This window comes from Watersipora subatra, chromosome 2, assembly GCF_963576615.1.
Source record: "Watersipora subatra chromosome 2, tzWatSuba1.1, whole genome shotgun sequence".
In the NCBI taxonomy this organism is placed as follows: domain Eukaryota; kingdom Metazoa; phylum Bryozoa; class Gymnolaemata; order Cheilostomatida; family Watersiporidae; genus Watersipora; species Watersipora subatra.
The window spans coordinates 18,851,475-18,864,093 of record NC_088709.1 but is presented as its reverse complement, the minus strand read 5'-3'; the positions used below and the strand labels follow the sequence as shown (position 1 = coordinate 18,864,093).

General features: G+C 36.0%; 1 protein-coding gene across 1 annotated transcript in view; it reads left to right on the top strand.

Moving 5' to 3' along the window:
• Nucleotides 1-549: 549 nt before the first annotated feature.
• The window catches only part of LOC137388019 (acylcarnitine hydrolase-like), a 29,668-nt gene continuing 17,598 nt past the window's right edge, over nucleotides 550-12,619 (top strand). Inside the window, exons 1-2 of the mRNA XM_068074539.1 lie at nucleotides 550-697; nucleotides 7,057-7,179. Coding sequence (XP_067930640.1) covers nucleotides 550-697; nucleotides 7,057-7,179 — 271 coding nt within the window. The remainder of the gene's footprint in view (nucleotides 698-7,056; nucleotides 7,180-12,619) is intronic.

The window sequence follows — 12,619 nt, the reverse complement described above, 5'->3', positions numbered from 1 at the left end:
TTGCAGGAGAGAGATATAAACATACAATCTTTTCCTTTCATTATTGCTGTTTGTTGTACGTAATAACACCTAGTGCATTACAACTACCATTGCAGCTACCATTGCAGTTCTCCTATTGCACTGCAGTGCCATTTGACTGCTAATATTGCATTTCTCAACCAGCAGTACCCTTTCTTTTTTCATTATCACTTTGGCAACATACATACTGGTCATTCCAAAAGTTATTGCTTAGTTATAATTTTACTGATTAAAACACATGTACATGTAGATGCACAACTCATCCCGGCGAGAGGCAACTGCAACTTTTGCTGTAGAAGATGCCACACTGCTGAAACGATCTTATCTGGTCTTCAGCATAAACAATTTAGGCCTAGCCATTTCATTGGTTATCATAGCCTAGCATTGACATTACTAACAACTACTGAGGCTTGACAAACTACTGCACTATGATTGTCATTGGCCTCCCTTTGATCACACAAAAGCCTGGTGCTGGGCAGATAAACTGTCAAGCTCAAGCCTACCGCAAGTCAGAGCTGCCTTGTCATGAAAATGATTTCTTTTGCACTTTTGTTGCTAGTTGTAAGTTTAGTAAACTTCGCTACAGTGAGAAGTGATCCGGTGGTAAGACTGAGCCATGGAGGAGAACTGAGGGGACTTAGTCTAACCTTTCTGGATAAGCCAGTTGATTTTTTTCAGGGTAAGTTGATTATTAAAATGAATGATGCATACAACTCTAAAAGACCTACTCATTAAATGACTAAAAGTAACTAAGCAGATGACTTTGCATCACATATAAATAGCTCTTAAGCTATGGTAGTAAGCCATAAAGTACTTCAACTTATATTACTGGAATATAAAATAGTTTAATATGCATTGTCTCACCCTGATGTCTGCCATTGTATGTGAAAAAATAGGAGAGTATCTTGATTTTGAACCAGATCCATAAAGCATTGACAATGAAACGAGTTAGCTAAGATAGATACGTTGGACAAGGCTTACAGTAGTTATAACATAGATTATACTAGAATATGGTAGTACTCCTGGTGGCTCAGCAGACAAGTGTTTCACCATTTTGAAGTAAAAAGAAAAGTTGGTCTATATACTTGGCAATATCAGTGTCAGATTTTATCAGTTTGCAAGCCAACTAACAAGCCGACTATCTTAGATCTACTCGAGCCATTGGAAGACAGTAGTGGTATATTTGTATCAGCTCATGGTAATACAGTAGTAGTATATTTGTATCAGCTGATGGGAATACAGTAACAGTATATTTGTATCAACTCATGGGAATACAGTAGTATTATACTTGTATCAGCTCATGGGAATACAGTAGTGATATATTTGTATCAGCTCATGGGAATACAGCAGTGATATTTTTGGATCAGCTCATGGGAATACAGTAGTAGTATATTTGTATCAGCTCATGGGAATACAGTAGTAGTATATTTGTATCAGCTCATGGTAATACAGTAGTAGTATATTTGTATCAGCTGATGGGAATACAGTAACAGTATATTTGTATCAACTCATGGGAATACAGTAGTATTATACTTGTATCAGCTCATGGGAATACAGTAGTGATATATTTGTATCAGCTCATGGGAATACAGCAGTGATATTTTTGGATCAGCTCATGGGAATACAGTAGTAGTATATTTGTATCAGCTCAAGGGAATACAGTAGTAGTATATTTGTATCAACTCATGGGAACACAGTAGTATTATACTTGTGTCAGCTCATGGGGATACAGTAGTGATATATTTGTATCAGCTCATGGCAATACAGTAGTAGTATATTTGTACCAGCTCACGGGAATACAGTAGTAGTATATTTGTACCAGCTCATGTCAATACAGTAGTGGTGTATTTGTATGAGCTCACAGGAATACAATACTTAGCAGTATGTTTGTATCAGCTCATGGGAATACAGTGGTAGTATACTTGTATCAGCTCATAGGAATACAATAATAAAATATTTTAGAGACCTTCTTCTCTAGCTTAATTCTCAAAGAAAACAAAAAGAAAAGTGGTAGGTCACAGCAGGTTTTTCTTTGTTTTAAAAAACTTTTTATATTAAAATTTGATATTTTGAGCTCTCATAATTAACTATTTATTCCTTATTGCTGACTCTCCGAACTCTTCTAATTAACTTGTTCTCTCTTATTGCTGACTCTCTGAGCTCTCATAATTAACTAGTTCTCTCTTATTGCTGCCTCTCTAAGCTCTCATAATTAACTAGTTGTCTTTTATTGCTGACTCTCTGAGCTCTCATAATTAACTAGTTCTCCCTTATTGCTGACTCTCTGAGCTCTCATAATTAACTAGTTCTCTCTTATTGCTGACTCTCTGAGCTCTCATAATTAACTAGTTGTCTTTTATTGCTGACTCTCTGAGCTCTCATAATTAACCTGTTCTCCCTTATTGCTGCCTCTCTGAGCTCTCATAATTAACCTGTTCTCCCTTATTGTTGACTCTCTAAGCTCTCATAATTAACTAGTTCTCTCTTATTACTGACTCTTTGAGCTCTCATAATTAACTAGCTCTCCCTTATTGCTGACTCTCTGAGCTCTCATAATTAACTTGTTTTCTCTTATTGCTGACTTAATCACTATGGTTCGATGACTTGCATGATACGCATTTGGGTCTGTGGCAAGTTGAGTTACTTTGCAATCGAATGCTTCAATGAACATCTGCATGATGAGCATTTAATGCCAGCGCTTGACCCCATTAGGTCAAATATTGACCTAATTAATGACTATAAATGATTCCGCAGTTTTTTGACGTTACGTTTGGCAGCAATCGTTCAGAATATTGGCGCCATTGATCTCAAAACCCCTGAAATGGCCAAGATCATTTGGGAGTACGGAAATCCGCCTGCGCCATGTTGGGTTAAGCATGTGAGTAAATTTCATTGTGTTCAATGTGAGAAAGAAGTCGAGTTTCAGATTTAATAGCTATGAAACATCACAAATACACAGCTAAATCAAAGGGACAGACTACTGAGATTACTACTGATAATTTATGTAAGAGACATAAGGATGTAGGTGCACAGCGCTATTCCATTAACTGAAAAAAAACGCAGGGATGGACTTTCAAAGGAAAGGGCCTAATATTTCACAAGTGAGTCACTTCTACTATTAGCTCTAGTACTATTGCTAAAGTCTACTACTACTACTAGTTGTGCTAACACTAGTTAGCACTGCCACTAGTTAGTTCTACTACACTGGTCATTAGTTGAGTGAAAGTCGATCAGCGTCACTACTGAGTGTACGAGTGTGACCGTATGTTGTCGGTGATTAGATGAATTTATAAGCTAGTGAGTGAACATTTTTCTCCTTCAGAACAAAGGTTTTTATTATTTAAATTTGAAATTTTTATTGCATCAATATTTAAGAACTACAAATCTTTGCATTATTTCTAAATAAATATTTGAAAAAACTGTTTGTAGTGCCTATAATATTATTTATTGTTGTACCTGGATATAGCTAGCTAGCTGTAAGAAGGTAAGAGTAATAATACTATTGTTATTACTACCGTTGCTAACTAACTAGTACAGTTTCATTTTAATTTTTAGATTACCAAACGATGTCACTAAGAACTCTTGTTATTTACAATGATATCGCAACTGCAGAATAATGAATAAGCCTGGTCCTTGGGCACTTGTCTGCAACGAACATTTCAATGATTCATGTTTTGACGGAGCAGGCCAAAATGTTCGACTGTAACCAGATGCTGTGTCCACACTGTTTACACTGCCCAGTCATTTAAAGGTCTATTTTTCAATGTTGAATGGTGCTTTTCCATGATTGATTTCTAAACAATATTGTCAAACACAAAGCTGCTAGGTTTTTCAACTTGAAGCAGATATATCTAAATTTCTTTCAGAAACCTCAAACAGCACGCAAAACAGCGACAGCTGCCACAGCAAGTGCTTATAAATATGTCTGGGGCTTAGCAGAAGATGTTGATGTAAATCTCTCTAGTAATGCATCTGTGGCAATGGTTAGTAGGCCTACATCTGTGCAGTATTTCTGCAATTTGTTTGTTGTCATTTCTGTTGAAATAGTTTTATGGATGCAATCCATTTTGGATGCTTGATAAAGAAATTTCCATTAAGCATTATGCCTAAGATGTGTGTGAATCGCTTCCAGTAAAATTTGCCACATTTTCATTTTGCAAAGCGATGTGGTAGCATTTTGACCTATTTTATTTTCAGGATCATGACTACAGCAGAATGATCATAACTGTATTGTTGTATTTTAAGGGTGCTATATTTCATGTAAATAAGGCATTCATTTTTTGTTGATTTTATGTAATTGTTGCAATTGATGCGTTTGTTTAGGTAGTTGGAATAATAATCCTACTGTTACTCAGTTTAAACCATAACTGCCACGAACAACTTTTATTGTATTTACTAGGTAACTCAGACACGCTGATTCCGATTTTGTAATCAAAATGAAGATTAGGCCACTAACTTTCAGAGTAATGAAGGACTTTGTATAGCGTTTTAATATCGGTCTCGAAAACAACACAATGGGCATAACAAGCTCCGCCCATAAATATGTGATGTTACCTAGCTTTTTAGGAACAGAAGTTACGTAGGGATGTTTAGACCGATTTAGAATAATAGAGATGGGTGGTTTAAAATCCATTAATATCTAAATTCAGCCTTAAAAATAATATCAGTCTTTTCTGAAAGGTAGATAAGCTATTTAGCATTGCATATTTAAAAAGTGCAATAACAACGCTAGCTTGTGATAAAACTGCGCTTTTTGAGCTCATTTTTCTCGGCGTCCAGCCCATTTAAACGTCATGGAACAAGCTGCAAGCAATTTTAAACAGTTTATATCCCTTTCATAAAAAACTGAAATTATTTTACAGGCTGGATTTAGATAATAATGGGTTTTAAGACACCCATCTTTATTATTCTAAATCGGACTAAACATTCCTAACTTCCATTTCTGAAAAAGCTAGGTTTCGTCACATGTTTATAGGCGGAGCTTGTAATGCCGATTGTGTTATTTTCGAGACGGATATTGCAACGCTTTAAAAAAGCCTAAATGACTTTGAAGGTTAGTGGACTAATCTTTATTTTGAGTACAAAATCGGAATCAGCGTGTCTGATTTACCTAGTAAACACGATAAAAGTTGTTCGTGACAGTTATGGTTTAAGGCTACCTTTCACAAACTTATCAGCAAATGTAGTGCAGAATCAGATGCTGGTAAGACAGGTAATGTTACTGCTCAAGACGAGATTCTCATCATACGGGCTACTCTAGGAGTTGATCAGTTTGTGGAGCACACAATGATTTTAGATGTCAAACTTCTGTTATAGGTAACAGTATAGTCTATATAGCTGGCTACATTGTGTGAAAGCTAACTAAAGTGCTGTCACATGACATTGGTCGTTAGTTGCTGGTTACTACTAAGTCAAGTATCCAGTACGGACATCTCTATACTGTACTCGAGCTACAAAACAATAGAGGATTGATGCGTCCATCAGACGGTGTCATCAGGAACCTGCTAGCTGCAGATCGATACTTTCGTATTAATGCAAAGCCAGATCCACTCCATTGTGTGGTTATGTTATCAGCAGTGTAGGGTCTAGTGATGTGCTATGCCTTGGAAAACTCCTTACGAACACAGCAGATGACATATCCAACTACTGTGCTTCATTGATGAAAAACCTCATTCAATCATTTTGTGATCTCCAACAGCATCATTATGCTAAAAATCGTACATTCAAACTGCAAGCTACATCTTTGCGGCATAAACACTAAAACAGTACTTTTTAAAGGCCAGTAACAATGTAATCACTGTGATGTGATATTCACCTGTTGCTGTTGTTGTACTGTTATTCCTAATCAGATTTAGTTCTAAGAAATTCTGATGCACCTTTGCTCAATATCCAGTGATATGGAAATCTCCTTTTACACAGTTTCTGTAACGTGTATGTATGAGCTTAATCATCTGATTACACTAATTCCTGCATTTCCTTGTTTGCATTATTTTGATTATCTTCTATTACAACTGTTTTAATTTCCGCTTAGTTGTTGCAGGAGTTTATTCCATCTTTCACAGATACTATACTATACATATCATACATTCATGAGCTATTATCACTTAAATCTTGAAACGGTTTCTATTTTGGCAGCATATGTGTTGTTTTTATCGAAATACTTCATGTGCTAAGTTTCTCCATTATGGTTTATGCATCTATAATATAATCTGCAATACAATGGAACAGTTGTTATTTGCCTGAGTATATCATTTGCTGTGTTTATGTATCTGTAAAACAACAGTTTGTATGAATAATATGGTCCAGGAAAACCTATTTTACATCCACTTACTTATTATATCCTACTCCATATGTTATAAATAGGTTTTCTTCTATCAGGACACTCTAAACCTTGTTTATGAGAAGTTTTCATTAACACTCAGGCGGAAAGTAACCATTCAACATGTACGTTTCTGTCATTTTTCACTGTTTGTTTACATACGGAACTAGTACGCGATTAACTCTCCAATATGGCGCATGCATTACGTATTTCGATCAGTGTAAAAGTCACGTGATTGCCATTCTAGGGGTTTTAAGTTCAACGATATGCGCATTGAGACTGCTTGAATCGCTATAAAATTGACTGAAGCGTAAAAATGTTTAGAATGGAATAGCCAGCTATATTTTAATGCGCATCATTCACAAGTGCCATTTCCATTATTCGCAAGCATGATGGATTCGATAACGATTTGTGAATCGCAAAACTCGCTTATCTTGCGGATTTATGCCGTTTCCATGATGCGGTTAACTCACGAATTGGCTCAAATTTGTGCACCATGGGAGTCATGGAAACATACATGTAGTGTCAGAGCTCTTGTAATTAACTAGTTCGATCTTGTTGCTGGCTCTCTGTAATTATTCGTAACTGCGACTCGCCAGCATATCTTGTTTATCTTCAAACAAAGGTTACACAGCTGTACTGTGTATGCTTGCTCATGCCCTCAAATCTACACAAAAGTGTTTGTGTAGAATAAGTCAAAACTTTTTTGTATATTTTAGGTGTGAGATATGCCCAGCCTCCTACAGGTGACCTAAGATTCAAAAAACCAGTTCCAACCTCGTGGAAAGGAGTAGTAGATGCTAAAGAGAGTGGAAATGTTTGTCCGCATCTCAATTTTCTAGGTAAATCAACTGTATGTCATTTGAGAGTAGGGAGTTTAAGCAGTTTAACACTTCGATACCTAGATGACCTCAGCTAAAGTTTTAATGGCAATCTTTAGTTTACTAAGAGCTGATTCCACCTGTTAGTCTGTACTTGTAGCCAACTGTCAGTTTGTCTATCTGTCCATCCGAATTCATGGTTAGAAGTTGGAAATAATATTGCGTCATATGGGATTCATTCACTTTTGCCGAAATGCACCAATTAACCACTCATTGACACTTTGGAATAACTGTGCATATAATTACTCTCAATGGTATTTTGGCACACCTGACAATCTCTTACAGTACATGAGGCTACCAGGGTTATATTTCTTAATAATCTGTGTTAGCGGTTTATTTAGACCGATTAGTACTGATAGAGTCTTCAGATGGTAAAATTTCTGGCAGATACAAACATCTCACTGTTAATCATTTTTAATGCTCAGGGTATCACATAAACTCAGAAATTATCTTTCTTCTGTCAGCACGATTTTTCTTCTAAACTATATAAAATATATATGAGGTTTTCATTAAGCTCTTGATGTGCATTTGGAGTTGTGCCCAAGTTGAGTGACCGAGCAATTAAGTGTTTCTATGAACATTCCCGAGATGCACTTTTAACTCTTTGGTAACAAGACCAGACTCCATTGCTAATTATTGACCCTCCCATAAGTCAATAAGTAGTGGCACATTCTTGTCACACTTAGCAGCATTTGGAGTATTAGCGCATCAGAACTGCTCAAATGAAATAAAAACTACTGAAGCATGAAAAGGTTTAGGATGGAATAGCCTTCATCATTCGTAAGTGCTGTTTCCATTATTTGCAAGCGTGATGAATTTGATAAAGATTTGTGCTTACCAAATTTTAACCGATTTTAAGTGTTTCTATGTTTCTGTGTTTCTGTGTTTCTATTAAGTGTTTCTATGAACATTCGCGCGATGCACATTTAACACCGACTTTTTGGATACAAGACCAGAGTCAGTAAGTCGACAAGACAAGTCAGTAAGTAGTGGCACATTCTTATCACACTTAGCAGCATTTGGAATATTAGCGCATCAGAACTGCTCAAATGAAATAAAACTACTGAAGCGTGAAAAGGTTTGGAATGGAATAGCCTTCATCATTCGTAAGTGCTGTTTCCATTACTTGCAAGCGTGATGAATTTGATAAATATTTGTGCTTAGCAAATTTTGACAGATTTTGTCATTTGCATGATGCGGATCTCATGCGTATTAACTCAAAATTGAGCATCATGCGCACCATGGAAACATATGTAACGGCAGAGCACTGTGATAAGGGCTGCAGCGATAGACTTCCTGTTCACCCCTGTCGTAGGATCAAGCCTCCGAGATACTAAGGAGGCCCGGCCACCGGTAAGAACTCAGACTACCGAGAAGAAGATCGAATGGCTGAGAAGAAGAAACTGTGTGTGGAAATAAATGGGACGGATCCTAGACTGTAATTAAAAATATAAAATGAAGAGGAGTCGATCGTTGAGCCGGAGTCGTACTGTGCACACACTCCCTGCATGTATGCTCTTGGTTGCCTGTCATGCATGTATAATCATATGTATAGTCATCATGTATATCACATTTATTTAGTAAATATATATATCATTGGCACTTAATGCTCGGAGTTTTTGTTTGACTGCCTTGTGGAGAGTAAAGGGAACCGACAGATTCCTTTACACATGGTGATACTAAGAGTGACTTGCTCACTAAAACTATTGCTTGCTATGTACACAGGCTTACAGTTGATTGTTAAAAAATTTCTATGTAGACCTAGTCATCATTAAATCATACATTGTCTAGAAACGTACTTGCTTTATCTTTATCTATATATATATATATTTCTCAAAGTATATCCATCTGCCACTCCAGCTATAGCTATATCACAAGTTGATTATTTTGCCAATGCGGCCACGAGTCACAACGCCCATGTTAAGAAATATTTTTCTTAAGGTTCATTTACTATATCTAGGGTCAAGGCCAATTCTTCTTCCGCGGACAATTATATTATCTTGTGTAGGAACAGCCTCGACATTATCTCTCCTTTTGGTCAGACAAAGATAATCCGATGTCTCATTTTTACGTTTGTATCAGAATCGACTGGTAACAATATCGTCGTATTCAAGGTTTTGATGGATAAGTTCTGCTGGAACAGTAATCTTTTTTATACATACACTTCTATGCAACAAATCGGTATTAATAATTCAACATAATCAGGATTTTTATTTTGTTTTCTCGGTTCATATTCTTGTGTCATTACCAAATCATCTTTTATTGTAATCATAGCAAAACCGCCTTAATTTAGCTACTGCTAATTATTTCACATTTACATTTAAACATTTTTATAGTTGTTTTATTATTTTTTTAATTATTCGATCTGCACGAAACATTTTACTCATGATATGAAGTTTGAAAGTTACAGTTGTTTAACAAAGTTTGAAAACCTTTACAGTTGTTTTTATTTGCTCTTAAATTATTTCAACTCCATAAAACACTTTTCTCATGATATGTAGTTTGAATGTTAGAATGGCAAATGTTGTTTTATGTTAAATACAAATCAATTTTCTGTTCAAAGATTTTTTTATTACTGTACAGCTAGAAGATATATATATGTAAAGTTTTAATAGACTTTTTAACATGAAATTAATCATAAGTTGGGAAGAAATTCATTATTTGCTAAAACATCGATTGATTCCATTATTTCTTCATTATAATATTTGAACAGCTGAAAGAATTGGTAACATTTTTGAAAAGGAAGTATTTAATACTTTGAAACCTGGCTGTTCTTGCCAATGTGTGGCAGTATCCCTGGACAATTTGCCAAAAGATAGGAAATTATAAAGCTTTTATTAAATATATCTAAATATGGTCAAAATCTGATGATAATTGGTAAGATACACAATTAATAAAAAATCACAATTGGTAAAACAGTCCAACAACACACAGCAAATATCAACAAATATAAAAGAATTTGTTTCACAGTTCTTTGAGCTAAAACTATAAAAAATCGTATGAGTTTGAAACCTTTACAAATTTTTGTAGCGAAATCATGTTCATTGAGTGAACGTTCATCTTTTTATGAACAAAAATAGTCTTCAAAATTAATTTTTGTATCATATCATTTTTCCGTTGCATTACGATCATCTATTACATATCAACAACCGAGTTGCATCAATTTTTTTCGCGATATCGTTCTAGTGAAATTGTTATTATAACAGAGAAAGTGAATAAAGATATTTGAAAACGGTTAAAAATGAAAGTAAAATTTTTGGTCTAACGTCATGTGCAATAATAAACTTGATTGGTTTATGGTACTTGTAAACATAATTAGTAAACAGAGCTATGTGGATGCTGGAATACCAGCTATCAGGGCTTCAAGGGTTAAAGCTGAAATAAATTAATAGAATTACATATTTGTTTCTGTAAATGTAGAAGTTAACTAACTTGTCAGTTCCTAAATTTTGGTAGTTAAAAATTTCCTGTTTCTAAAAAAAAACAATCCCAATAAAAACAAGATTTTGCAGCCATAGCTACAATGTTGGTAGGGCTATTAAGAATACTTAGAGAAACTTGCTATGAGTAGACAACTCTCATATTCTATTTCACATTCAATGTAATTTGAATAAGGTGCAGCAAATAGCTTTCTTTATGCTAGTACTAGCTGCATTACCCGTGTTCGGGAACAGATTTGCATAAAACAATAGTTTTATTGAGTTTTATTGAGTTTTTCATACTGTAAAACAACTCCAAATATGCAATCTACTGAAATTTTTGTGCTGTTCAGACTGCATACACATATGCATTCGTACATGTCAATAATGTTGGAGAGACCAATGGAAATATGCAATGTGTTTTACAGCTAGTCTACAATGCATCAGTCGCAAACCACTCAACTCGGAATTGTCCTAATTTTGTACACAGAACTAATAATGAAATTGACAATGCTAGGCAAACTGAAGTTCTTCAAACTGACGGTATTGAAAAGTTTTTCAAATTTTAAGAATTTCTAGAAAATATTTTGCTATTGCACTGCTAAGCTATCGCCAGCATTTATTGCATTGAGACTTCTACATGCTTAAACCACTAATCATGACCCACCAGCTCTTCGTCTATAGCCTGCGTTTTGACAAGGTATATACAAACTGTGCAGCAGTAATGTGGTTGTGTTGATAAAATTTATTATCAATAAAATCTACTATATAAACTACATATATGGCCTCTCGCCTTTCCAATGTAAGGCATTACATCTGGAGCATTTTTGGACATTTGTCCCATAAAAAAATTTGGCTCAATACTTTGTTGCAGGACTGTAGTCAAGTGCGAAGTTTTCTGCCCATACACGGCGCCTAGTAGCAGCTGCTGTAGTTAGTGCATCTTGTTGTTGTTGCCGTTTCATCTTTTCTGAAAATTCAGTTTGCTGAGCATCTGTTGTAACTAGTGCATCACGTTCTTGTCGCCGCTGCATCTGCTCGGAGGTTTCTGTGCGTCTGGCCGAAGTAGCGGCTGCTCTGAACCGTTTTGAGTCGCTGCTGGGTCGGCTCAGCAGTCTCTGCACTTCTAGCAGCTGCAGCATTTATTCTGGCCTGCTCTCGATGTGCCTGTGTTTGTTCATCGGTTTCTGCTCTTCTAGCAGCTGCTATTCTGCTTCGTTGTAGGCGTAGCTGTGTTTGCTCTGCAGTTTCTGCACTTCTAGCAGCTGCAGTAGCAGTTCTGTTTCGTTGTAGGCGTAGCTGTGTTTGCTCTGCAATTTCTGCTCGTCTGGCTGCTACTTTGCGAATTCGGTCTCTTTCTCTACGAGAATCAATCTGTTTTTGCGTTTGGGTACTGCTTCAAGCGTTTCTAAAAGTGAATGAGATGGTGTGCTTTTTTGTAATATACGCTGCTCGCTTTCTTTTCACCGTTGCCTATCGCAACGCTTGGAGTGCCCGTGCAAGTTCTGTAGTAGCTGTAGTTCTGTAGTACTCATAGCTGGAAAAAAAGTAAAAGTAACTCAGCTGCGAAAAGAAATGAGCATGTTTACTATCACAAACAGTTGCAAATCCAACGTTTTCAACCCTTTCACTGAAGTAGACTCATTCATGCGTTTTCTATAGTCGACCGCCGTAGACACATTTTTGTGACTTTCCCAGCAATTGCTAGTAACTGAATTTTATTATTCGTTGATAACATAACCAACGATCTTTAAGACTTTTATGGTTGTGACAGTGTTGTCCAAAGATTTCTCTATAAAATTAGCCTAAAATTTACATTTAAATCTTTGTTTGAGAATTTTCAACTTAACCACTTCGGGTGCATGCGCTGCTATAGTGGCTTCGAGTATGTTCCTCTCAAGTTCATCAGCTAGCTTTTAGGCTTTGCTAGTTGCGTTACTCATCCATTTACATTTAGAGCCTGCTTACAGTTACACTCTATC